Source organism: Aspergillus piperis, assembly GCF_003184755.1.
Source record: "Aspergillus piperis CBS 112811 unplaced genomic scaffold BO85scaffold_16, whole genome shotgun sequence".
Lineage (NCBI taxonomy): Eukaryota > Fungi > Ascomycota > Eurotiomycetes > Eurotiales > Aspergillaceae > Aspergillus > Aspergillus piperis.
The window spans coordinates 123,083-149,095 of NW_020291606.1; the positions used below are offsets into that span (position 1 = coordinate 123,083).

The 26,013-nt window shown below is 50.3% G+C and overlaps 11 protein-coding genes across 11 annotated transcripts; 7 read left to right on the top strand and 4 right to left on the bottom strand.

Moving 5' to 3' along the window:
• Window positions 1-228: 228 nt before the first annotated feature.
• BO85DRAFT_522065 (putative Kelch repeats protein) lies at window positions 229-2,567 on the top strand. Its single transcript, XM_025665231.1, has 3 exons — window positions 229-833; window positions 895-1,040; window positions 1,094-2,567. Exons 1-3 carry the CDS (start codon window positions 389-391, stop codon window positions 2,516-2,518), a joined length of 2,016 nt encoding a protein of 671 aa, XP_025513089.1. The 5' UTR covers window positions 229-388; the 3' UTR covers window positions 2,519-2,567.
• Window positions 2,568-3,297: 730 nt separating this feature from the next.
• Window positions 3,298-4,377, top strand: BO85DRAFT_522066 (aldo/keto reductase family protein; the record flags this gene model as incomplete). The annotated part of the gene is made up of 2 exons (XM_025665232.1): window positions 3,298-3,349; window positions 3,434-4,377. The coding sequence occupies 2 exons, from the start codon at window positions 3,298-3,300 to the stop codon at window positions 4,375-4,377; spliced, it is 996 nt and encodes a 331-aa protein (XP_025513090.1).
• Window positions 4,378-4,410: 33 nt separating this feature from the next.
• On the bottom strand, window positions 4,411-5,922 carry BO85DRAFT_377508 (Zn(II)2Cys6 transcription factor domain-containing protein; the record flags this gene model as incomplete). The annotated part of the gene is made up of 2 exons (XM_025656265.1): window positions 4,411-5,802; window positions 5,863-5,922. The coding sequence occupies 2 exons, from the start codon at window positions 5,920-5,922 to the stop codon at window positions 4,411-4,413; spliced, it is 1,452 nt and encodes a 483-aa protein (XP_025513091.1).
• Window positions 5,923-6,073: 151 nt separating this feature from the next.
• Window positions 6,074-8,308, bottom strand: BO85DRAFT_80881 (pyridoxal phosphate-dependent decarboxylase family protein). The gene is made up of 2 exons (XM_025665690.1): window positions 8,029-8,308; window positions 6,074-7,972 (listed from the first exon to the last, which is right to left on the bottom strand). Exon 2 carries the CDS (start codon window positions 7,822-7,824, stop codon window positions 6,310-6,312), a length of 1,515 nt encoding a protein of 504 aa, XP_025513092.1. The 5' UTR covers window positions 7,825-7,972; window positions 8,029-8,308; the 3' UTR covers window positions 6,074-6,309.
• A 19-nt stretch (window positions 8,309-8,327) lies between these two features.
• BO85DRAFT_451523 (proline iminopeptidase) lies at window positions 8,328-10,528 on the top strand. Its single transcript, XM_025660606.1, has 9 exons — window positions 8,328-8,541; window positions 8,603-8,847; window positions 8,901-9,145; window positions 9,206-9,291; window positions 9,344-9,508; window positions 9,562-9,582; window positions 9,632-9,770; window positions 9,834-9,930; window positions 9,999-10,528. Exons 1-9 carry the CDS (start codon window positions 8,499-8,501, stop codon window positions 10,308-10,310), a joined length of 1,353 nt encoding a protein of 450 aa, XP_025513093.1. The 5' UTR covers window positions 8,328-8,498; the 3' UTR covers window positions 10,311-10,528.
• Window positions 10,529-10,578: 50 nt separating this feature from the next.
• BO85DRAFT_377451 (guanine nucleotide exchange factor MON1) lies at window positions 10,579-12,681 on the bottom strand (the record flags this gene model as incomplete). The annotated part of the gene is made up of 4 exons (XM_025656263.1): window positions 10,579-10,822; window positions 10,899-11,080; window positions 11,143-12,005; window positions 12,063-12,681. The coding sequence occupies 4 exons, from the start codon at window positions 12,679-12,681 to the stop codon at window positions 10,579-10,581; spliced, it is 1,908 nt and encodes a 635-aa protein (XP_025513094.1).
• Window positions 12,682-13,027: 346 nt separating this feature from the next.
• On the top strand, window positions 13,028-19,290 carry BO85DRAFT_402048 (cellular morphogenesis regulator DopA). Its single transcript, XM_025657177.1, has 7 exons — window positions 13,028-13,224; window positions 13,287-13,411; window positions 13,470-13,619; window positions 13,696-15,932; window positions 16,030-16,259; window positions 16,310-17,775; window positions 17,826-19,290. Exons 1-7 carry the CDS (start codon window positions 13,134-13,136, stop codon window positions 19,086-19,088), a joined length of 5,562 nt encoding a protein of 1,853 aa, XP_025513095.1. The 5' UTR covers window positions 13,028-13,133; the 3' UTR covers window positions 19,089-19,290.
• A 174-nt stretch (window positions 19,291-19,464) lies between these two features.
• On the top strand, window positions 19,465-20,334 carry BO85DRAFT_451526 (uncharacterized protein). The gene is made up of 4 exons (XM_025660607.1): window positions 19,465-19,516; window positions 19,574-19,746; window positions 19,808-19,913; window positions 19,972-20,334. The coding sequence occupies exons 2-4, from the start codon at window positions 19,595-19,597 to the stop codon at window positions 20,053-20,055; spliced, it is 342 nt and encodes a 113-aa protein (XP_025513096.1). The 5' UTR covers window positions 19,465-19,516; window positions 19,574-19,594; the 3' UTR covers window positions 20,056-20,334.
• A 158-nt stretch (window positions 20,335-20,492) lies between these two features.
• On the top strand, window positions 20,493-21,761 carry BO85DRAFT_470537 (putative HIT finger domain protein). Its single transcript, XM_025662401.1, has 2 exons — window positions 20,493-20,825; window positions 20,896-21,761. Exons 1-2 carry the CDS (start codon window positions 20,558-20,560, stop codon window positions 21,594-21,596), a joined length of 969 nt encoding a protein of 322 aa, XP_025513097.1. The 5' UTR covers window positions 20,493-20,557; the 3' UTR covers window positions 21,597-21,761.
• BO85DRAFT_425678 (putative glycerol:H+ symporter (Gup1)) lies at window positions 21,593-23,874 on the bottom strand. The gene is made up of 4 exons (XM_025658086.1): window positions 23,523-23,874; window positions 23,395-23,462; window positions 22,761-23,339; window positions 21,593-22,712 (listed from the first exon to the last, which is right to left on the bottom strand). Exons 1-4 carry the CDS (start codon window positions 23,782-23,784, stop codon window positions 21,720-21,722), a joined length of 1,902 nt encoding a protein of 633 aa, XP_025513098.1. The 5' UTR covers window positions 23,785-23,874; the 3' UTR covers window positions 21,593-21,719.
• A 193-nt stretch (window positions 23,875-24,067) lies between these two features.
• Window positions 24,068-25,106, top strand: BO85DRAFT_479684 (acylphosphatase). Its single transcript, XM_025662961.1, has 6 exons — window positions 24,068-24,173; window positions 24,231-24,333; window positions 24,434-24,464; window positions 24,547-24,559; window positions 24,625-24,694; window positions 24,801-25,106. Exons 2-6 carry the CDS (start codon window positions 24,286-24,288, stop codon window positions 24,978-24,980), a joined length of 342 nt encoding a protein of 113 aa, XP_025513099.1. The 5' UTR covers window positions 24,068-24,173; window positions 24,231-24,285; the 3' UTR covers window positions 24,981-25,106.
• Window positions 25,107-26,013: the final 907 nt, after the last annotated feature.

Below are 26,013 nucleotides of genomic sequence, written 5' to 3' on the forward strand. Positions count from 1 at the left end.
GCATATGGGCATACCACGCATAGGCGATGCTGGAGTCAATAATTTGGTTCAGTAAGCACTCATTACATATATGCTTTGTGTGTATGTGCCTTATTCGGTCTCCTGTACTCCCATCTCTACATAAGTGCCTGGTCACTCATAGACTATGGTATCCGTTTTACACGGTAATATAAGAGGGGCTTCATGCCGACATTTTTTTTCTGGGCCCAGAAAAACCCCGCGCTGAATGGAGAGAATCTGTAGTAAATAGAATATCAACTCCATAACTCCACCGATAAGAGGGTGGTAAGAAAAGAGCATCCAAGCTCCACATCCTCCCCCTCAGTCGCATAGAAACCACAAAAGAGTCCAAAAGTCCAACCCCCCGTATCTCTCAAGCTCGTCCACCATGGGCAAGAAGAACAAGAAGTCCGCCGAGCACAAGGAGCGTGTAGCAGCAAAACAGAACAAGAAGGCTGCTCAGAAGGAGAAGAAGGGCAAGGGCAAGAACAAGGATGCCGACAGTGATGTCGAAGATGCCGACTTGGACGCCATCCTTGCGCAATATGCTGAGGAACAAGCCAAGTTCATGAAGGTCACTGAGGTTGTGGGAGGACCGCCGACACCTCGGTCATCTGCAACTGTTCTGGCTTCTCCTTCCAATCGCAATGAACTGCTGGTCTTTGGTGGAGAGTACTTTGATGGAAATCTTGCCACTTTCTTCAATAACCTCTTCGTCTACAATATCGACCGCGCGGAGTGGAGAGAAGTCACCAGTCCTAATAGTCCGCTCCCTCGCAGTGGACATGCTTGGTGCCGTGGTGGCAATACGGGAGGTGTCTACCTGTTCGGTGGTAAGTATAGGGTTCAGATCAACGCCTATGAGATTTTCCAGAGTACTGATGTTCGTAATAGGAGAGTTTTCTTCGCCCAAGCAGGGTACGTTCTATCACTACAACGACTTCTGGCACCTTGATCCTTCGACTAGGGAATGGACCCGTCTGGATTCCAAGGGCAAGGGTCCCCCGGCCAGAAGTGGTCACAGAATGACTTACTACAAGGTCTGTACTTTACCCTGCCCAGGAAATCTAAATTGAAACTAACCCAAAAGCAGAACTACATTATCCTCTTTGGTGGATTCCAGGACACCTCGCAACAAACCAAGTATCTCCAAGACCTGTGGATCTACGACTGCTCCAAGTACACTTGGTTCAACCCCACGCTCCCAACCGCATCCCAGAAGCCCGATCCCCGGTCTTCTTTCTCCTTCCTGCCGCACGAAAGCGGTGCCGTTCTCTATGGTGGATATTCCCGTGTGAAAGCAGCCACGGGAATCAACGGCAAGCCCGTCAAGGGTGGTCCTCAGCGCATGACCATGAAGCCCATGGTGCATCAGGACACCTGGTTCCTCCGGGTTACTCCCCCGGGTCCTGAAGCTCCTGCCAATGCTGCGCCCACCGTCCGCTGGGAGCGCCGGAAGAAGCCCGCCAACTCTCCTAACCCTCCCCGTGCCGGTGCCACTATGGCATACCACAAGGGACGTGGCATCATGTTCGGTGGTGTGCACGACGTTGAGTTGAGCGAGGAAGGCATTGACAGTGAATTCTTCGACACCATGTTCGCCTGGAACACCGACCGGAACCGTTTCTTCCCCTTGACGCTCCGCCGGCCCAGAGCGCCAGGCAAGAAGCAGCTCGCTAACCAGATGAAGTCTAAGGACCGGAGCAAGGCTGACGAGGAGGAACTCCTGCAGAATCTGAAGGCTCTCGAGGCTAAGAAGGGTATTCGAAGCGAGGAGGACGATGAACTGCAGCCGGAGGCACCCAAGAAGGAAGAGCCCGAGGAGCCAGCGAAGCCTGCGATCGTGCGCTTCGAGATGCCTCACCAGCGATTCAACGCGCAACTGGCCGTTCAGGATGATACCTTGTACATCTTTGGCGGTACTTTCGAGAAGGGAGATCGGGAATTCACTTTCAACGACATGTACTCGATTGATCTCGTCAAGCTCGATGGCGTCAAAGAGATCTTCTACAACGAGCCCGCTAACTGGCACCTTCTCAACGAAGCAGACAGCGACGAGGAGATGGATGACGATGAAGAGGAAGATCTCGAAGACGAGGAGGAAGAGGAGGACGCGATGTCCCTGGACACTGGTTCCCCCGCCCCCACGGAAGTAACCGTGCCTTCTGTCACCCAGGAGATGGAGAATCTGGAAGTGGAGGAGCAGGAGGGAGAGCCATCTGTGCAGGACAGTAGGCCTCTGCCTCGTCCGTTTGAAAGTTTGCGTGACTACTTTAGCCGCACAGGCGAGGACTGGCAGCGTATCCTGTTGGAGACATTGAAAGAGAAGGGCATCGCCACGGAGAAGAACATCAAGGAGCTGCGGAAGGATGCATTCAACATGGCGGAAGAGAAGTGGTGGGATAGCAGAGAAGAGGTCATGGCTTTGGAGGATGAGCAGGAAGAAGCTGGTATTGGAGAGGTTGTTAGCATTGCTGATCGGGGTGACAATGTTGGCGGCGCCGGAAGACGCAGGTGATGTGCATATACCTTCATAGTTTAAATCAAAACGTTTCTGGCTTTTTCGTATCGCTTTTACGGATTCTCACGATCTAGTACCCTTCATCTGACTTGACCACGATTGGACATGTGCGTGGGTCTAGTTCTTTCAGTTGGCAGTTAGTAGTAATGACTTCATATCCTGGAGAAAAGCAATGCGACCTAATAATTGTTGTCTGGCACATTTTGAGCACTTAAGTAGATGAGCCAAAATAATATACATCCGAGGAACGGCAACAACCCGAACCTAGGACCAATCCAAGCACCACTGCAGTCCACAATTAACGCTAGATCATTGACACCATAATTAAGCACCCAGATCATTTATATAATTCGATTTAGACCAAAATCTCTCCGCATCTGCATATCAATCAGACGGGCCCTCTTCAAGGACGGCTCTCCATTCCACCAAACCTAATCGGGTAACCAACTGGTCATGACGGCATACTCCCGGACTTTACTCGTAAACGCCGGGGATGGAGGGACTTACAGGTAGATTATCTCCGGAAGTCGAATAATCTGATGGCTGAGAAATCGGGGGTATATAAAGGGTGGTGATTCTTGCAATAATGAGGGGTTTGGTTGTTTACGATAGCACCAAAGAGAGCAGTTTGGCTGAGCGGTTTCCCTTTTCTGGATACTATAACTATACTATACAGTGACCCGTTAGCCTGCTTTGTCTTCAACCGTCATTTAATACTATATTCAACTTGTTAATACATCTGGCCGAACTTGATTTTTCATTACTAGTTACTAGCGATGCCGTTCCTCGCTGGAAGGGAAGTCACCCAGAATGGGTTGGGGCTTATGCGTGAGTTTTCCCCGCGTTCCCTCCTCTTTGCTTTTTGAGCTATCATTGTAAAAGCTTATATATATTGATGAAAGCATATCGCAGGTTTCACCCTGTCAGACGATGTGACATCAGATGAACAAGCATTCAAGGTTCTCAAGACAGCGCTGGCAGCCGGCGTCAACGTATGGAACGGAGCAGACTTCTACGGGACACCGGAAAACAACTCATTGCACCTCATGAATCGCTACTTCACAGCTTATCCTGAAGACGCAGACAAGGTAGTCCTTTCCATCAAGTCCGGCGTTGCGAGCATGAAGACCTTCGCTATGGACTGCTCTCCCGCCGGACTTCGCGACTTTGTGGACAACGCCCTGAAGATCCTGGACGGCAAGAAGAAAATCGACATTTTCGGCTGTGCGAGAGTTGATCCCAATGTTCCAGTTGAAGAGAGCATCACGGCACTAGCTGAGTTGAAGGAGGAGGGTAAGATTGGGGGTATTCAACTGTCGGAGGTGAAAGCCGAGACTATTCGCCGTGCGGCGAGCGTTGCGAAGATTGATATGGTGGAGGCGGAGGTGAGCATATGGGCTACGGATGTTTTCCGTAATGGTGTCGCAGAGACATGCGCGGAGCTTGGTATCCCCATCATAGCGCACACACCGCTGGGAGCGGGGATGTTGACTGGCACGATCAAGAGCCCTGATGACTTGCCGGCGCACGATCATCATTGTATCTTTCCTCGATTCCAACCCGACAATCTTGCGAAGAACCGTCTGCTTGTTGATGAGCTGGAGAAGATTGCGGTTGCGAAGGGGTGCACTCCGGCTCAGTTGGCTTTGTCGTGGGTTAAAGCGCAGAGCAGAAAGCCTGGCATGCCGCTTTTTGTCCCGGTTGCGGGTGCGAGATCTGAATCCAGGGTTATTGAGAACGTGGGGGATGTCGACTTGGCTGATGATGACCTTGCACAGATTGCAGCCCTCCAGGAAAAATATCCAGTCGCAGGGGAGAGGTTTCCGCCTGCGGCCATGAAGTTGAATGAGTACTAGGCTGGGCAGATGCAGGTGGAAGCGACCCTAAAATCAGATAGAAAAATCCTCTCTTCCGATTGAAAGCCATATCTTCCAAGTGTTTCGCGGCATTTGATAACCATCATGTAGCAAATAATCCAATATTTTGCGCTGTGAAGGAGATTGCTTCTCTTCCACAAATTGTAATCGTTCATAAATGTATAGCCTCGATTGAGCTGGCTTTGCAAGAGCATCTTTGGCCACATATAGATGAAACAAGAGTGTTGCTGATTGGATATTGGAGACCTCATAAGGAAGCCTGATGTTAGCCCCCGTATCAGGTATGGAGAGGCATATGTCTGTAGCAAGGGAATGCACTCGGCGGTTGGACTCATGAAGTTCGGCCATGGCCCAGGCATCATTGGTCGAATTTCCCAACACCCGAGCGTATTGCTCGCGTATGAGTTTCATTAGCTGAATACGGAGAACACGGATGTTGTTCCAGCATCTGTGTGTATTATAGTCAGGATATATGTCCGGCTTGGTTGATGGAATGCTTGGGGGTTCAGGGGTCTGCCTTCTCGAGAAGAAAGAAGGCAGATATTTAGACAATCGATCAAGATCTTCGTCAAGTGCCTTGGCTTGATAAATGACGCCTTCTGCAGAAATGGAAGACTTCGCGGTATGCTCCAACTGTGCATAACGCATCATGATTTCCAAGAATCTCCACCTTGGTGACGATGTGTCTGCACCGGCTTCAAGAGCTTGTTGTCGCAATGCCAAGAATTGAAGTGGAATATCAGCTTCATTGGCAAGGCAATCAAGAACAACAAGCTCGGTTAGATGCAAAAACATCTTAGCGCCCCCATCGTCTGTGAATTGGCCATCCCCCCTCAAGGCCATCAGCTCAATGGCACCTTTTAAATGTCCGTTGCGAATACTTAAACCTCGTTGTTCTACGTCGGCGAGGCGTTCAAATATACTCATGAGCAACACCGAGAATAAAGTCCTATCCAACAAAGCCTCTTTTCGTGACTGGATGGCCTTTCGAGTCAGAGACAGAGCTGATCCATAGCTGTTTCGAGCATGATAGAGAGCCGGGGGATACCCTTGCAGTGACGAGAACGTGGCCATGAAAAGCGCATTAATCATGGTTTCGAGAAGAGGATAGTCGTCTGACTTGGATGGATAAAAAACCTGCATATATGAGTATATGCCCGTTGCAGGTGTGTCCTGGACATATTGCGAGATATACAGGTGCTTCGCGCGTTGCAATACAGTTGGAAGGAGGTTTGTAGATAGAGGGCCTGCAGAGACTGGACGATCTAAAGAGCGCTTCCTCAATACTTTCTCAGCCGTAGCAGATGTCTCATTGATTATGACTATATCCGCTGGCTTCTGGTAACCAGAGCATGTCAGGCCAGCGCGGGAACACTGGGAGCAGCCGTCTTCTTTTTTATCGCACTATTATGGAAGGTGTAAGCCTTGCTCAGTCATGATGTCGAAGAGTAGGAACCAGCATACTTTGATATCTCGTTTGCGGCACTCCCGGCACGATTTGGAAGGCCTTCCGCGATATACCATTATGATTACTGGAAATTCAGTCACCTTTCGTTACGGCACCAGGCTGCCGGGCTACAAGCAGGCTTATGAAGGGGAGAAAAGCCGGAACATTTGTCTCGCAGATGATCATGTCAGATTAGTCATCGCATCGCCATCCATGAAATCTCACAATGGACAAAACAGTGGGGGAGAAAAGGCGAATAGTACGTACGAACTATGTGGCGATATTATAATTGGTTATCCATCGGGCCATGGTAAACAAAGTACTCATCGCACAACTGTCACTAAGACTGCAAAAGCGATGGAGTGAAACAACCTCAACCTCAATTACAAGCATAGCTAGTATATATTAAGAGTGAATTGTACGATGAAAGCAGACATCAAGCATAATTCCAACGTGTCATATCTCTATACTCTTCCAGCCACGGTGTCCAAGACATCTGTCACAAGTGCAAAGTCCCTTTCTTCTTCCACCCTCCAGTTTGAGATTGCGATTCGACAAGCCGGTCTTCCTTGCCAGGAGGTTCCAGACACAAAAAGCTTAGAAGTCGCATTTATCTCCTTGGTTAAGTTGCTGTTCAACTCGTCGTCCTTTGCACTGAACAGCACTATGATGTAGGTATGGTCTAGCAACTCATCCTTGCTTGACAAATCTGGCAAAGCATTGTACTTGGGATGATCGAATATCCAGCCTGCGATCATTCGACAAAGCCGAACTTGCTTCTGTAGCATCTCCTGATACCCAATCTGGCCATATGCCAATAGCGAGGCATACACTGGCAGCGCTCTAAACCGTCTCGAATTCTCCATACCGATGTTTAGTGGAGAAGGTATTGAGAGCGCTCCAGACTGCCCCCCAGACAAGTAGGCCGCATTTGCATTTTGGAAAACCTTCTCAGCCTCACCAGGATGGCGACAAAGGACAAAGCCACAGTCGTATGGCACGTTAAGGAATTTGTGAGCGTCACCTGCGATCGAGTCTGCTAGCTCCATACCTTCACACCCCTTTGATATAGCCGAAAATTCGGCACCGTTCAATATCCGGCCGAAGATCCCAAAAGCACCATCGACATGAAGCCAGGCTCCGTACTTGTCACAGAGGCTACGCAGGCTTTTCATTTCAACCAAGCTTGACGTCGCGAAATGTCCAGTATTGACCTCTCCACAGGAGACAGCGACGATACTCGCCTTACTGGCTTTCAGTTCCGCTTCAAGTCGTTCAAAGTCGATCTGAAGGTAATGATTTTCCCGACAAATGCTCTTAACGTTGGCACGGCCTATGCCAAGAATTCCAGCGGCCTTTGCCAACGAAGAGTGAGGCATAGTCGAGAGGATTTGGATACCAGAGATTCCTGTAGCTTGGATGACTTCGAACAAGCCATACTCGCCAACGCTATCTATATCGATTCCACTCTTCTTAGCAGCAGCGCAGAGGACAAACTCCCTCCCGCAAGCCAATCCATGAACATTGCTGGCCGTGGCCCCAGTGGTGAAAGTCCCATTATTCCAGCTGCGTCGATCCAATTTCAGAAGATCGGCAAGCAGACCAAGAGCAGTGGCTTCGACGTCTGTCGATATAGAATGCTCTGCAAGGTGCACTTGAACATTCTGATCGTAAGCTGTGACTAGATTGTCTGCAAATAGGGCTGCCGGGGTAACACCTCCGGTGACAAATCCGTAATAATTAGGACTTATGCTGCTGCGGTTGAAGGCTGGGACCAAGTCATTTAGGATATGTTGGGTGGCACTTTCGAAACCCGTTCCTTCAGCAGGGAGAGACTTTGGTAGGGATGCTCTGGCTCGCGACAAATCACTAGCACTAGGCAACACGTTCCCTGATGTATATGTTTGGTTAAGTTCCCATAGCTTCTGATGTAATTGGCCCTGCTCTTGGGAGGTCCCTTTGATATCTCTTAGGTCCATTGCGCGAGTTGTGTCTTGAAAGCAGTCAATGAATGATTTGGGTATACAAAAAAAGGATGAAAGTGACGGACTTGGCTGATACAGTGATTGATTGGGTTATATCCAGCACCAATCTTATACTGGTAGGAAAACTCTCTTACAGTATTTCCTGTAACTGGTTGTCAGTAGTAGCCGGGTTGATGAGCGTGACTCAGAATACAGTACCGGCTGGACTTGCTGAATGGAGCAGAGTCGTCAAATATGCTGCAAGGATCTCCAGGACGGGGTCTGACAGTGCTAGTCACTAAAACAGCGTTATGGGGCAGTTGGAGCAGTAAGTAGGCAGCACTATTAGTCTCTGACTGCAGTCATGCAGGGAGCGAATGATAGGTGCGGTTATCTCCGAAGCGCGAAACTGCATAAGAAATGGTGGGGAACAAACAAATCCTAGTACTAAAAGGAGTGATTTTGACGGGAAGCTTAATCGCGGCTCAGCATACCGTATTGTGAGGAGAAGATACCGTTACAGTTTACAGCTTCTCCCAAAGCGGAGGCTAGTAAATGGCACTGAGACCTCCGCCGGCGGCTGTTGGCCCCATCTTCCCCATCTGCCCGTCACACCACCTCAATTCGCTTCGTAGGGAATTCAAGACATCCGCAATCCCATAGACCCCATAGCTAAGAGTGCCACGACAATGGCTGCCAAGTTGATCGATCGGCGCTTCCATAATGTTCCCGGTGCGTATGGCTTCCCGGGTTAGGGAAAAATGTCACGCTAATGACAGGTGGGGTTATCCAGGCAGGCTCCGGGTGGCTGAATTGTTCTTCGATGTGCCTCTCAATTACAACAAGCCCAATGATGGCACTCTGAGACTGTTTGCCCGCAGTGTACGTCGCCTGGTAACGCCTGCTGAGCCAAGCGAGACCCCCAAGGACGACAAGCAGTTGCCGTTCCTGGTGTACTTGCAGGGTGGCCCTGGAATGGGATGCCGCCCCCCGCAAGAGTATGGCTGGATTGGAACAGTCCTCGAAAAGGGTTATCAGGTACACAACCCCACCAAGCGGTATTATTCAAAGGCCCCTTACTCACCAAATAGGTCTTGTTCCTCGATCAACGTGGCACTGGTCTCAGTTCCACCGTCACAGCGGGCACCCTTGCTCGGCAAGGCAATGCCATCAAACAAGCAGAGTACATGAAGAACTTCCGCGCAGACAACATTGTGCGTGACTGTGAGGCTGTTCGCCGTTGTCTGATGACCGATTACCCCGAGGACAAGCGGAAATGGAGCATCATTGGCCAGAGCTTTGGCGGTTTCTGCGCCGTGACTTATCTTTCCATGTTGTATGTCTAGCCCCGGCTTATGATGGTTTCAGCAATTTACTAACCTTGTTTTACTACAAGCCCGGAAGGTCTCGCTGAGGCCTTCATCTGTGGTGGACTTCCTCCTCTCGTTGATAACCCCGACCCTGTGTATGCACGTACATACGGTAAGCAATCTTTTTCGATCCGTTCAGTACATGGTGAGCTAAACCCGTACAGAAAAGGTCATCGAAAGGAACAAGGCATACTACGCCAAATTCCCCGAAGACGTCGAAAGAGTCAAGCAAATTATCCAATATCTGAAAGACAACGAGGTCGCTCTGCCTACAGGAACACTGACCCCGGAGCGATTCCAGCAAATGGGCATCCTCTTTGGCATGCACGGTAAGACTCTCTGAAGCGATTATTCTCTGGCCCTTCTTACTAACTTCCCACAGGTGGTCTTGACAGCATTCATGGTAATGGGTCCCGGAACCGATATCTTTAACCCTCATTAACACGACATAGATCTTGTACTACGTGCCTGGAACGACCTGGACGTCTTCGGCTTTCTCACCCACCCCACGATCACCTCTATTGACAGTTTCGGCGGCATGGACAACAACATCATCTACGCTATTCTGCATGAGGCTATCTACTGCCAGGGGTGAGCCACTCCTAACATTTACCCCACCAATATTCGCACGAGCTAACAACATCGGCATGACAGCAAACCCTCCAACTGGTCCGCAGATAGACTACGCGCCTCTAACCCGGACTTCCAAATCGACGCCAACAAGTCTGAAATCCTCTTCACGGGTGAAATGGCATGTACCCCCAACTTTCTTCTTCCGACCGTCAACTAAATCATCAATACTAACTCTCACAATTACAGGTCTACAAAGACATGTTCGACTCCTACACGGAACTCAGCCAGGTTCGCGACGCGGCAGACATCCTCGCCTCGACGGATGACTGGCCGGCGCTTTATGATGAAGCCCAATTAGCACGGAACGAGGTTCCTGTCTACGCAGCCACATACATAGATGATATGTATGTCCACTTTGATCATGCGCAGAATACCGCGGCCAAGATCAAGGGTGCCAAGCAGTTCATTACGAATGTTATGTATCATAATGCCATTCGCAGCAAGTCGGATGAGCTTATTCAGCAGCTGTTTGCTCTGAGGGAGGATACCATTGATTAGAGGGATGGTTCTTGGTTACTGGATCATGATATGCATGGTATTGTGTATAAATGCATTAGGTGTATCCTGGTCATATAGGAAAGACTTGTGTAGCCTTAGCTTGAGATGAGATCCGATGCACTTTGGCGTGTTTGTACTAGATGTCTTTGACCAGAACATATTTCAAGGAAAGGTGTATATACCTCTATCAATGCAGGGCCAGAAAAAATTAGAATACCTGGTAACCGACTGTTAGTCACTGTTCTCAACTGGAATAAGGAGCCGCTGCCTAACTCACCGCTCCGCTAATAATGAAGAGTCTCTCCTCTTCTTGATGCACCCAGTCTATTATCTTGCTTGCGCTCTGCGCCAATGCATTGCGGTTTGCATTTGCATTTGCAACGCAATAGAATTCGAACACGGGTGTCACCCATGCAAATGAGCTCGAGGATTGTGAGACACAGTGGTGGATCTTGACATGGGTGTGCTTAGCATGGATGCTTGCATGTAGGTTATTGTAGGTGGACATCAGCCTAGAGCAAGTGCCATCGTCAGTATCTAGACATAATGACATAGTCGTCGGAAGCGAGAATCAAGGGTTGTGCGTACCTGCGACGTCGGGATACCGAGGCAAATTCGGGGTCATACGCGGACATTGTGAATTGTACGTTGGCCCGTGACTTGTAAAGGAAGTGGTGCAGGACGGTCCCTGGAACTATGTCTGTTGTGCTGGGGCGGCCCTTGTCAACGGCTTCTCTGATGATTTTGAGACTGCCATTCTTCTCTAGTTGCTGTGAGTTAAAGTACTAGGTTAGCCTGCTGGCATGTTTTCAGAAGAGGCATGGTCACAAACCTCGACGAATGCATCGCGCATGCCTTGCAACTCGAAGAAGCTTTCCTTATTGGCGCTTATCAGGATGATAGCAACAGACTCCTCTTTCGTGGTTGTGTCGTCGGCAGTATTGCCCGAGTCCTCTCGGAGATCGAGGAAGCTGACATACATGTAGAGGTACCCACTGCTGTTGAAGCCTGGTAGGCACACGGGAATCCAGCTCTCGCCACCACCAGCTTTTACAGCCTCGGCTTCGAAGATCATGTTGAAAAGAAGCTGCAGATCGCCGGGATGCAGAGAATGCTTCTTAGGTCGGACGACACTGACAAGCCGACCACCTGCGACGACCAAGCCATAGAGAAGGCCGCTGACCTTGGTCTTTAGAAGAGTGTTATTGATCGCTTGCCTATGAGACTTGCGGATCTTGAGACATTCCAATGCGGAAAGTAGTGTGGATGGGGAGCCTTTTGTAAAGCTGTCGGCTAACGTAGATAGAAGCGTCTCAGAGCCTTGGAGGGGCCGCTTGAGGTCGGTAGAAGGGCGGATAGAGAAGAGGTGGGTCAAGGATGGAAGAGTCAAAGTAGACAAGATTTGCATGTACAGGGCTTCCAACTGAAGTTTGAGCTGCGTTTCACTCTCAAGCATGCGACTGATCGCAGCCAGGTACAAAGGCCCCTTGTTGACCACCACGAACTTTGTATCACCGGCAGAGAAACTGCTTAGGCGGTCTTTGGAATCTTCATAGAACGAGATGATAGTCTGAATGACGCCAACATAGGTCGATATCAGACCACCGTCACCATGTCGCGTCCATATCGGTTTGCCAGCAGCTGAGAGGATAATATAGTGTTTGCGTTTCGACTTCCAATTTTCCAGAACCAGTTCTGCATGGTCTTGTTGGTTAGCGAACGTAAGGACCGTTATCTGCGAGCTATGCATACCTTCGTTCTCCCCTTCTTCGCCAACGTCTCCCACTGGCTCAAACTCCGAGGCAAAATCGTCTTCTACGTCGTCAGCTTGGAACTCCGGGAATTGCAAGAGTCCCGTGTTAGGCTGGCGGATAAGCCCAGGCTCCGTTGCCAGAAAGTCACCGAAGACATTATCGACATCGCCTAGATCTCCTTGAGGTATTGTGCTCCTGATACTAGCAGTATCGCCAGCTTCGCTTCCTCTTGGGCTGGCTAAGTGGCTGAGGCTGGCCTTAGCCTTCAGTGCGCCTTGTAAATTGCGCACAGCCAAAGTATCCTTTCCTGTATCTTGCGAAGCAACATCTGGGAGAGATACCGCCGTTGTAGCCCTGGATTGGAGAGCTGGTTGTGCAGGCTGCCGCGGTACCCGAAGAGATGCCCCTCCTTCATCCAACAGATTCAATGTGCCTGGGCGCGGGGGAAGAGGCGGTGGCCGTTCAACGAGAACGGCGCTGTGGTCACCGCCAGTAGATTCTGTAGATCCCGTCGTCGCTTGTTCGGACAATGGGGTGTCGTCGTCTCGGGGAGTCGGCGCTTGCGTAATGCCATGATCGGGGATGTCCTGCGACGGACCGGGGTCCGTCGAATCCATACTCTCAGCTCGCGCGCACCGGGAGTTGCCTCAGCCGCGTTCCAGCTGGGATCATTTAGATATCGAGTTCGTAGCAAAGACGAATATCCTAGCTTTGGAGAATAAGTCCACAGACGCCATAGAAGTGAAGAAGAATATGTCGCATGGTGGGGATTGCAAGGCCGCGATGCGACAGCGGCGGGCGGGAGGAGGAGGAGGAGGAGGAAACAAGCATAGTTTAGATTGAGCGACCGAAGGAAGAAGATGGAGCCTCCCGGCGGAGCTCCCCAAAGGCGGGCGGGTCAACGCCAGATAGACGGAAACATGGCCGCCTGGCCCTTTCGCAACATCAGCTCCAACCAGGCAGACCAAACGAGCCCTCCCACCCCAGTTTGGCCCGATGCACAAGATATGATGAGGCGCGATCTGCAGTCACATTTGCACGACAGAATCAATCATCCGACAATCGCACCATGAGCCTTGATCCGAGCTCGTTTCCGAGGTCGAATTCCCCCGCAAGCTCCGAAAGCTCTCTCACGCGCTCCCGACTACGGGGGAAAGAAGGTTGGTCATTCCTGGTCGTACAGAATTATTATCCTACATACTGATATATGTGATATTGCTAGAGCCGTTGAAGAAGGATAAGAACTATCGCCGTTATGCGTCTACCGTTGAACGTGCACTGTCACTATTCGATACTGCTTTGCAGGAATGGGCGGATTACATCTCCTTCCTGAGCCGGTTGCTCAAGGTACGATGCATCATATACCAGGGGCGGAAATGCACTTTACTGATGGCTATCTTCACAGGCACTTCAATCCCATCCTGCGGACATGCCCATTGTGCCTCACAAACTACTGGTTGCGAAACGACTTTCCCAATGCCTTAACCCTTCCTTGCCGTCCGGTGTCCACCAGAAGGCTCTTGAAGTCTATACGTACATTTTCAACCTGATCAAGGTTCGCATTTATCACTCAGATTTCCTGCATAATTTGATTACTTGCTTCTTGCTAACATGTGTCTTTGGTTCCTTAGCCGGAAGGATTGTCGCACGACCTGCCCTTATACCTCCCTGGTATCGCGCCCACTTTGACGTTCGCCTCGCTCACTGTCCGGCCCCTCTTTCTGTCTCTTGTGGAAACATATATTTGCAATCTCGAACCATGGGCAATCCGACCGGCCCTCAAGGCCATCCTTTTGGCCCTCCTGCCAGGGTTAGAAGAAGAAACAAGCGATGACTTTGACCCTACCATGCGACTCGTCAACAAGTTCCGCGACATCGCGAGTAAGATGGATACATATAAACAGGAAGCCGAGTCTAGTCCAAGCGGTCATTACTTTTGGCAGTGCTTGTTCCTGGCGTCCATAACTAGCCCTAGCCGACGTTCGGGTGTACTTGCCTACTTGAACCGTTACCTACCTAAGCTGGGCATCACAGATCGCAGGCCGAGCAAAAGTGAAGTGAGCGAAGCTAAGGATCTACCTCATGACATTTCTGTGGCAGCGGATTCAGTAATCCTGCCGGAACCCGGTTTGTTGATACGGTGTTTCGCAACTGGACTAGCAGACGAACAAGTCCTTGTCCAGCGGAATTTCCTTGATCTGCTAGTGACACATATACCCCTGAGCTCACCTATTTTGCAAGCTAGAATCACCAAGGATGATCTTCAGAAACTGATTCTCGCAGCTGTGGGGGTTGTGTCTCGACGAGACATGAGTCTGAACAGAAGGTTATGGGCCTGGCTCCTTGGTCCGGAGCCTGCAAACGATCGGCCATCCTTCGAGGCACGCAATTCTATATCGGATAACGCTTCTCAACCGGTCCCTGATGCCCAAGAAATTTCACATTCCGAATACTTTAGTCGATTCGGATTGACTCCGCTGGTGAACGGTCTTCTTGGCATGATTGAGAAAGATACCGAAATACCCGCAGAGAAAACGAGGCCTTTTCGCATATCGCTGTCGCTGATGGACCGATGGGAGGTTGGCGGCTACATTGTGCCGGAAGTATTCTTGCCGATCATGCGAAGTGTCCAAGCTTTTGAATCGAAAGCGTCAAAAACTCAGTTCGAGGAAGTTTTTCGCAGTGCCAGTTCTTTCTTTGATGGCGTGGAAAGCGGCGTCATTTTCTCCGAACTTTTGTATCTGATTGACTGGAAGTCCAAGGACTTGACCTCAGGGCATGACAAGGTGCTGAAGAATCTGGAGCTTGCGCACTTCATCCTCGAAAACTTCAATGTGCGCGAAGAGGACATGGTACTTGCACATGTGCCTTTGCTGACTCTCGCCACAATCATCAAATCGAGCGAACTCTCTCCGGAAAAGAGTCCTAACATGGACCAAGAGCGGCTGCGTGCCGTAGCAACTGGACTGTCCCGTGTTATGACTTCTTTATCGGGCCTACTCACCGAGAGGGCGTTCGCGAAGAAGTCTGATACCCATAAGGCGGATGGCTCCAAGTCCGATGTACCTGGCTCACAAATTTTGAGTAGGATACATGCTTTTTATGAACAGAGCAAACAGAGTCTTGATCCTCAGCCGCTTCCATTCGCCCCCAAGCACCTTGGGGAACTCATCATCAGGAATGCCTACGAACAAGCTATTGAGGCTCTCGATGGCCGCGGCGATGCGACACAGATGCATGAACGTATAAGCCTTCTTATTGTCATGTTGAAGAAGCTTCCAAAAACAAAGATCCTGCGCGATAGACGCCTTTACTTGGCACTATGTGATCGAGTCCGCGCTGATCAAGTGGAGACATCCACTGCCTCCTTCGCAGCCATCTCCTCGATTGCATCCGCCATTACGAGCATGTATTTTATCCATAGCCCCGGGTACTACATCAGTTACGAGGATGTATCTGACTTGATTCCCACCCTTGTCAACCGGCTATGGCAATATCTTTCGCCGCTGAACCCTAAGTTTCATGTCGAGGCAGTTCGCTCATTATGGCATTTGCATTCTGTTTCATGGGCCGATCATCTGGTCGAGGCTGCGATCACTTCTCTGATGGTGGACAAGTCGAACGGGCATCGTCAATCATCGTCCGCAGAACAAGCAGGGAGGTACTTTGTTCTCTGGTCTCACAGTCACCACGGTACATACGAGCTCCCTCCGAAGCAATTACATAATGTGTCACAGCTGGGAATCTCTTACCAGTCATCGATGCTCGAGCGCCCTCTCTTTATCGTCTTGGACTTGCTCAATCAGGGCGTAAATGAAGCCTCTCAGGTCGTACACCGCTGGCTTGAAGACCTGTCTTCCATACATAAGTACGTTTGCACCCCACTCCCAGTCTCTCCCATATTACTTTACTGTTTGATATTGGATTGAAAAGCTCTGCTTTGAACAAGTGCTTATGTCCTATAGAGTTTTCCGCATGGTAGTTTCGAGGCTTGATCGTCTATTCCAGCAGTCAGAGAACGCAGAGCCAGACACTGCGAATCCCACTGTATCTCCAGACGACTACAGAGAGTGCAGCTATCTACTACAAACAATATCCAATCTCATATCAACGCTTTCACATAATGGGTGGATCAGCTTGCTCACCCAGACGTTGGTACAAACAGAGAAGCACAAGGATACTCCAACATCTGAAGGTCGGTTCTACCAAGCATTCCTGTGACCAGATTCCTGATGATAGTTGCAGATAACTCTGGAGCCCAGAGCCTACATGCGGTCATTTTCCAGGCCTCTCTCAGAGTGGTTAGCGGACATACGACGGCTGCTCATCAGGGCGTGGATGAGATCAAATTGCAACAAACTGCGCTGCTTGTGATGCGTCAACTTCTTCTTGGCCCCGGGGCCGAGGAGGTGGCCGAATCTGGGATTGACTCCTTCCTTGTCGATAGGCTGTCCAGCGTGCTCGATAACGGTGGTAGTGTCGGTATTCAAGCAGCACTTATCGACACTCTTCTCGCAGCGCTGAAGGTTCGATTTGCTCATGCGTACCTGCCACCACCCCCACCACGCCCAAAGCATCAAAGGACTGCCTCTCGAGAGCGTCTAACAAGTCCTTCTATCTTATCCTTCACAAGCGACAAACCTGATAAGTCTCTTGCATTGCCACCTCTACCCCAGCCCCCTCAGCAACTATTGGAGTGCCTTCTAAAAGGCATAAGCTCTCCAAACTCCAGGGAGATAGTGGAGAGGTGGACAATACTGCTTTGCGAAGTACTTCCGCTTTATGCAGGATCCATCTTCCAGATAATCCTGATGTTAGTGGAATGCTTTTGTAAGGAAATCCAATTGGCATATGCAAGTCTTCAGCTATCTTTCAAGCGCACCGAGGGTTGGCCCGAAGATCGCTCTGAACACGCTACGATCGCTCTACTCACCGGTCTCGAGACTTGCATCGCAACTGCCCACGAGCGTCTGCTGTCGGAAGAAGCAAATGTACCGGCTGCCAAGAGCCCGGACCAGAATCATGGGTTCTTTGGAAACATGGTCTCAGGAGTCTTCGCGTCTGAACAGAGTCATGCTCGGTCCAGCGCGGCCAATAACCGCCTCACCGTTTTGCTTTGCTTCCAGGACGCTGTGCGACTTTGTTTTTCGATATGGTCGTGGGGCGCGCTAGAACGAAGCACACTCCCTCAAGACCCGGAGTCGTTGGCATCTTTTCAATATACATCCTTGCGCATGAGGAATAGATCGCGTCGGATATTGGAACACTTGTTCACGGCCGAGGCACTTGAATGTCTTGAAACTGCGGTAGAGGTATGGACGAAGTCAGACAGCGACACTTCGTCTCTGATCATCAGTCTGCTCCACACGCTGGATGGATCTCGTCCAAAGATCACAATACCAGCTGTATTCAACTCTATCTACACGCGAACTAACCCCGCCGCATTGGAACCCAACCGCAAGTCCACCTTGACCGCAAGCCTTACGGAGTCTGAGCTAGCAGGTTTCCTAGTGACCTACGCCAGGTCACTTGACGATGATGTTTTGGATGAGATTTGGGCAGATTGCACCACTTTCTTACGAGATGTTTTGAGCAATCCTTTTCCGCATAGGCAGATCCTTCCGCGATTAGTGGAATTCGCAGCGATCCTTGGGGCGAAGTTGGAGAATACGAGCTTCGGAGAAGATCGACGGATGAGGAAGGAGTTAGGAGTATGTTTCATCTAATTTTGACTTTGACGTGGCTATGCTGACAACTTTAGGATGTACTCCTCCGTCTCCTGACGGCAATATTCACCAGCAAGCCCATGGGTCTCTCCCAAGAGTCAGCACTTCTCGGCCGGGCGTCTATTGACTATGACAGTGGATCGCTGCCACATGTTGGGCCTGATGACCTGCTCAGCATTCTTGCTGCCTCTATGCCCGCGTTTACAACAACCTTGGGCGATTCGGATCGTATTACTACCGCGGTGTCTGGGATATCTACTCATATAATTGGGCCACTCTTCCGCGCACGCCTCTTTCCGAATAACGTTAGTCGGAATTTTATGGCGCTCCTCCAGCACATAGCAAAAATCCCCGCTGCTTCCAAGATTTGGAAGAAGGATATCTCTGATGCCTTCAACGACCCGAAATTCTTCGGAATGCAGCTTGATTTGGTGAAAGACGGCTGGGTAAACCTTTTGCGGCAATGGGTGCTCGCCGACAAAGATCGAATGTCTGAGTTGATGTCCCGACTCACTCCGCCAAGTACTGCAGGCATCATGTTTGGCGTTGGAGCTTCTGCTGCCCGTCTAGAAGCGGATCGAAAGGCGCAATTGAATCTCCGCAGGATAAGCCTCCTCATCCTGTCAGCCAACACTGACTACTTTGTTGCAGAGCTACCTGCACTACTTCAGAAGTTGGAAGATCTCTTGGGCGCGACTAGTTCCTCGTCCCCATCTTCTACGACCAGGTCCGAGGTTTTCATGGTTTTGCGCGCCCTTGCCCTTAAGTGCACAGCCACTACTCTGGCCCCCTTTTGGCCGTTGATGAATTCTGAGCTCCAGGAGGCCATCTCAGCGGTCTCAGTAGGCCAGCAGCAGGAGGTATACAACCCATATGCGCTGCTACAGGCGTGTAAGCTGTTGGATACTTTGCTCATCCTCGCGCCTGATGACTTTCAACTTCTCGAATGGCTTTACGTGACCGACACCATAGATGCGGTCTACCCTCCGGAGCGCTTTGAACCCATGGCACTCGCGGACGAAATCTCGCAGAGCTTGGGAGCGCGCGGATCGGCCTCGTCGGATGGACTCGGGGAGACGGCCGATCTCAGCCAGGGGGTGAAACAGCCAAGCCTGACTGCTGACTGGATTCGCGAAACGGCAAAGGATGAGATTGTTGAGCGAGTCCTTCGGCCGTTCTTTGATCAGCTCAGCATTCATGCATTCGAGAGCACGTATAGCATGGGCCATCCGCGGTTGGACGTCTGCCGAGACGACCTGTTAGCGGATTTGTTCAACGAAAGTACGATGGCCAACTAACAGCGTCATTCATTATTATTTCCAGTTCCTGTTACCTAGCGAGCCTCTCTTGTATTATACCCAATGCCTGTATGCCAGACTCCGCGCTGTCCGTAACAACCGAGGTCTACGATCTCTGCCTTACTATAGTAGATAGAACTGTCTTTTCCAGTATTTGCCATTGGACGCATAATGGTATGTATCAAGCAGGTTGTATCCATGGAACAATCCAGTAGCATCTCCGCACGTAGCCCAGCCACCAATAATACTTGTGATCAATCGTAGGCGGCAAATACAATAACCAGCCAGCATGGTTGGGGTGAAGGAGATCGGAAAACGCGCCGTGGATAATTGGGCCGGCAGCAGCCGCAGTCTCCGCCCAAAACAGCACCGCCAACGTCACTCATCCCAAGCTCTCCCCGGCGCCCCCAACTTCATCTCCTTCCAACGTGAGAAGAAACCTGATCGTTTTGCCTAGCGATGCTCTGTGCTGATCGCAACTGCAGATCACCAAATAATTTATGACCATGAACGCGTGCAAGAGAATGTTGCCCGGCCTGCGCTCCGTCGCAAACAAGTCGGCAGTTGTCCGGGCGCGGAGCTTTTCGGTCTCTCCCTTCATGAAGGAAGCGGCGCACACTCTGCCTACGAAGAAGCCCGTGGGCGCGTTTCGCGGGGGGTTGGTTTATCCTGGACTGCGCTTCATCAAAAGGGTTATTAGCTTACTGATCATGAACTAGTCTGTTCGGATTCCTTACTGGCGCGATTGCTGCCAGCGCCGGAGTCTACTTCTATGTCCTGGGCGAGTACAGGATCGCGAACGAGATGCTGACAGAAGATATCATCGTACGTATACTATTATCTCCCCAGATAGTACCTTAAGAGCTACTAATAAGGTAATCAGGCTCTTCAAGGAGCTACACAAAAGCTGCAGACGTACATTGGTGAACTAGAAAGGAAGGTGGACCAGTTGCAGAAGAAGAAATAAGCTTGAACATTCTCATTAATGCTGAACTTATTACCCCGTTCATTCAATTCTTTCCATTTGTTTGCTCTGCGACATTCATATTCCCTTTTGCTATTCTACCGCGCAATTTCATCTTCGGCTCCCAGCATCAATCATGTTGTTTAGTTCCAATTGCAGGGTCTGGCACAGATGAGCGCCAGGAGTAAAACAGCGATGGAGGATCGCGTAATGAACCCACAGCCCTGTATACGAACAGTAATTATCTATATGTACACTAATACCAGCCATGTATGTTCTTCCTTTATCATCTAGTAGATATATCAACCAGTTGGCGGCAAGTCGCTGGCGTCATCGAGAGCAAAGCTCCCTTGCAAACAAGACAAACCCCGGCACGGGACCATCTCCGTTCTCTCGAATCATCCATCCATTTTCGCGGAAATTCAAATCCATCCCATCGATTCAAGTCCATCATCGCCCTTAAAACATCCTGAACCGAACCATGCCCTCCATCCTCACCTAAACCATGTTTCACGTCGAACTCCTCCCCAACAGCACAACCACCCACGCCACTCCGGGGTGGACCTACGTCCCCGATCGCGGTTTCGACCCAGCCAAAGCCGCCATCACGCCCGCCATCGGCCGCAAGCGCGGAATCCGCGATCCAGGCCGAGCGGACCTCTCCTCACGACAGAACAATGCCATCGTTCGACATCTCGCGGAGCTGGATCGCGAGAATCACCGGGACGTGCAGATCTCAATTCCAGTAAAACAGAAGGATGCGTCTGGTCGAGGTATGCCATACATACGCACACATATCCTACGTTCACGGAACACGCCCATGCTAACCTACAAACCCCCCAGGCACAAGAGGCAAAGTGACCTCCAACGTCCGCCGAATCCTCCAATCCCAAAAGACCTTCCGCAATTACCTCGACGACGAAGAAGCCGCTCTAGCGCAACAAGCATCCACCCAGCAAACCCAACAACAAACCTCCTCCACCTCCTCGCACCGCCCCTCCATCAACAAAATCACCAAACCGGGCTCTACCTCTCGGCGCAGCTCAACGCCCCTAACAGCAGCACCAACACCTAAACCCGATACCTCCTCGCGCATTAATCGCAACAAACAACACCGCCCCTCCTCCACAGCCCCGACCTCCTCCCGCGCCTCAACAGTAACCACCGCCGCCGAAACAGAAACAGAAACACCAGCCTTCGACAAAGACCAACCCCAAGACAAAGACAACACCGAATCGAAGGAGGAGAAGGAGGAGCGAAACCCCCATGAATTGATCAAATCCGAACACGACAACGACCCCCTTTTGAAATCATATATTCCCTCTGCGCCCTCGGAACGTATCATGCAGGCTTTGCTCGCTGAACCGCCGTTGACGTATCATGCATCGCGCGCTGGCCCGCCGATCGCGAAGAAGTCGCCGCGGTATTTCTGCTGTATGTGTGGGTATTGGGGGAAGATTCGATGCAAGAATTGTCATTTGAGGACTTGTGGGTTGGGGTGTTATAAAGTGCATGAGGATTCGAGGTGCGGGGCGTTTTTCTAGCTGGGATGAGGGGGAGGTACTCATACTATGACTTTTCTGATACCCCATTAGATGCAACTAATTATGCTATTTCAAATCTAGCAATGCGTCTAAGCAACTGCTGTATAATATTCACAGATAGAATCAATATTTCAAGTCAATACCAGCCCGTGCTTCCTCTTCACGAATCTCAAACATAACCTGCACTCCCACAAACAAAGCACAGCACGCTGAGATGAGGTAGATGATGCCGGCCCAGGACCCCAATATACCGGCCAAAAGGCCCTCCAATCCATCCAACCCTAAAGCGAATCCGACCAGGTTTGCGATCATCATCATTAGAACGTTTCCGACTGCTCCAACTCCACAAAGGACACGGTACGTTGTGGGGCGCGAACGCCATTTGCTGGCTGGGAACAGTAGTCTGCCGATGACTTCGGGCAGAACGAAGAGGGTTATAAGCCAGCCCCACATGAGGAGACGAGGGTTGATGTCATGCCAGAGAGCAACAAAGGTGAAGACAATAAGCGTGTTGAAGATCTGGCGGGCCTTGGCGTAGATCCCGGAAGATTTGCCGCGGTCGGCACTTCCTCTGCTGCCTCCACCCAGGGGCACGTAGAGATAGCGCACGATCCAGCGGTTGAAGGAGCGGTGCCATGCGCGCCAGAAGGAGGAGGGAGAGTAGTTGTTCGAAACGCAGCGTATCATGTTTTCGGTTGGGTCAATTCCGTCGACTAATGCCCAGAAACGGAAAAACCGCCATGGAATCAGAAGTTTAAGCCAGATGATATGCAGATTGAAGTATGCCAACATGCTGAGCTCGCCAGCTGTGTACAGGGACCAGTCGGGGGACGCCTTCGAGATAGCCACGGCGTAGATGAAATGGAGTATGAGCTCCATGGCGAGTAGTGTCAGGAAGAAACGGACACCGTAGAGTACTGTCCGGGTCCGTGTAAGAGAGGGAGGTGCGTATCTTTGCTGGGAGATGTAGTCGTTGAAGGTCAAAATAGGGCCTGTCAAGTACAGCGGAGCGTAGAGAACATAGGCAAGGTAATAGCGCCCATTGAACGCAGCTGGCTCCGCGGGGATACTGACACGGTCACGCTCTGACAGTGCTGCAGGATCGACTTGTTTCTTCTTATCTCTGTCAGCTTGGGTCCCGTACCGCAGGGGAAATGGACTTACTTCAATGGGACTGGCAGCGGGGTAGTCGAGGCTCCAATAGTAATCCATGTTGAAACTAATCAGTCGAAGGATCGTAATGTTGAAGAGAATCTCCCATCGGGGCATGATACCACCAAACCCGTCAAGGTAGCGACCCCAAAGTACCAAGGGTGCCTCCTTGTCTGCACCGCTCGGGGCCACGAACAAAGAAGCCACCCATTCCAAATGGTAGCCGGAACAGAGTTCGTTCGCAAGCAGCGTTCCGATATTAAACAACCAAGTTGCCGCAGGGATGTACTTCCTGGGGAGATTCTTGGAGATTTTGTAGTTCACATATAGAATTGCGAGGACCTTCAGCGCGGAAACACCGTGAAGGGCTGTGATGAAGACGAGCGCGAAATAGAAGTCGAAGTTTATCCGCTGAGTGAGACGAGCATCCGCAGCAAGGACTGCCGGAGAAGCCTTAGAGGACCCGGTATCTCCGGCGACTGGGCGTACATAGCTGTTGTATAGACGGCGAAGCAAAGGGTGTCCGACTAGTAGCAGCAACAGGTATGGTATATTATCGCGGAACGAGGAATACTGGTCATCGGAGTTGTCCTAGCAGAACAAAGAAGTTAGCATCTGATAGAGAGCAATTGGACAAACTACTTACAACTTGGCGTCCAGGTATCCAGCCAGGCGACAGCAAATGAGCGTAAGTCGGATACGAAGGATGGCTCTCTACAACATCAAGTCAGCATAGCTGCTCCTTTTGTAACGAAAAAGTGGTCCAGGCCCTACCCTGCGACACCCCAATGGCCGTGATGAACATCAACGGCACAGCGATCAAGAAGATCACATAGTAGATGTAGAACTCAAAAGTTCGCCATTTCGGAGGGGGAGCATTGCGCGCAATCGCAATGGCACGGGCATCTCTGGCGGAGGGAGCTCGCGTGTGACCCGCGGCAGCTTTGGGCGGAGTAGTGGAAGAGGTAGTAAGGCGGGTATCTAGAGTATCAAGGGAGTATAAACTCCGAAGCCACGGGAGTACTGAAAGAGGCATCTTAGCACTAGCATTGCGTAGTGCAACCCCTCAAAGACAAAGGAAGAGGGGAGACACCGTAAGGACTGAGTGCGGAGAGCAACAGGAACGGATGTTGGGGGAGATCATCGCGGATTCCATTTTTGGCTCAGGGGCGGATCTCCGCTGGGGTCACGGGCTGCTGGTTATGCCGCTGTCAGCACTGCATACCAAAACAGTCAGCATGGATTGAACTGGAAATAGCATTATATTACATAAGTATCATTTCTATATCATTATAATTGATCTGATACCCTGCCATTCACGATATAGTAGTATTCTCGTGCACTTGAACTGGCTCGATAAGTGACTAATCCAGATAAACCGGCATTGATTGGCCACAAACAATGTCTGACCCGATCAAGACTAGCGTACGCAGTTGCACCCCTCATGATATCAGATGACTAAGCCATTGCCTGCCTCACCAGCTTCAAGAGAACAATAACCAGTCCATAGACATCAAAAGTCGGTGATATCTTCTTTATGCTTTGGAACAGGTCATATACATCTATCAATATGTCATCGCAACGTGTAAGGCTTTTCCCCCCCGACCCTTACCCAATACACAATACACCCTTCCCCGGGGTCGCTACGTCATCTATAACAGATGGACTAACACAACTACCCCCAGATCGCATTCAAAGTATCTGGCACGGTCCAAGGCAAGTTCACGTCAATGCTCCTAAGCAACACCTATGAAACTATTCTTTCTGTAGCAGACAAGTCTAATACATAGTCTGGCAGGAGTGGGATTCCGGTAACTATACCCTACCTTCTGCACGCTATAGATGCACTTCTCGCTAAGCACGCCGCGATCTATAGGGACTTTACTCAGAAGAGAGCCACTGCATATGATGTAAAAGGCTGGGTGAAGAACACACACTGTGGAAGGGTGTGTGCTGTCCCTTTTACTTTGCATCTGACATTTTGCTTGTTTCTTTTCATGACCCTTCTCCTGTGTTAATATCAGGTAAGATACTTTTACTAATACCATACAGGTAGAAGGCGAAGCCCAAGGAACCGAAGAGTCTCTCCAGAAGTTCCTGAAAGACATCAACAATGGACCCCGCCATGCACATGTCGTCAAGCTAGAGAAGAAGGAAATCGCACCGAAGGATGGCGAGGTAGAATTCGGATTTATGAAGACCTCGGAGTCAGGATATGAGGCCATGCAGTGATATAATATCTTTCCCAAATACATCTCTTTCTGTTTATAGCGTACCGCTTCAAACCCAATCCTTGTTTGTCCTTCTGACACGAACTACTACTAGTAGTTGATAATGTAATATTGATCCTAGCCCTTCCGACAACCCTCGTATTGAAAGGTCATCGGAAGCCAAGCCAGTTATTTTCAGAAGCAATGACAACATCAAACGGAAAATGCAGGAGCAACAACAAATAGTCTATTTCTAATATGTTCACCGGCCCCTGTCTGACGTCGGGGGCCAGAAATGAATGGAGCGAGCAGACCCCGGCGCAATCCCGAACTATCTTCGGCATGCCTTGACTCAAACGGCGTTCCGGGATCTCCCGGTAAGGCGACCTGCCATAGAACACGGGGTCACAACTTGGGTACATTTGGATGTAGATTACTATTCATTGTAAAGATCACATTCAACTTATGTCCTGAATACCAAGCTCTATCACAATGTGTATACAGTTATCCAAAGCAGTACAGCAAAAAGAAGAGGTTTTCAAGCAACATTTCATAACAGTCAATCCAAGTATTCCCAATTAGATAACCACCAATCAACCACAACCCATACCCCATACATCACCCCCGAGTCGCCGATTGTAAAAAATCACCCACCCCGAGCAAAGATACTAACTAAGAAAGTAAATCACGGAATTCGCGTTCAACAGACGCCGAGCATACAAAATGCCGAAAGAACTACGTCAAACAAGGGGAGGACTCCGGGTCACGGGGACCAGCCCAGAAGTTTACAAGGAGTCGCCCGTAATCAGATAACAGCAGCGAACTTACGCCGGAATATCTTCCCCTTCATCTTCAGGTAGAGAGATAATGGGAAGCATTTTAAATCTGCTTTCACTTCGAGAGTAGACAGAGCATACCAACTACCCATATGCTCATAAGTAAGATACAACTTTCAGGTGTGGTCATCGAGCGTCCCTATCGAAAGGCATTCCATACCTCCCGTACCTTCTATGTAAGTTCTAGGCTGCGCTGGGATGACCCACCGGGATATTGCA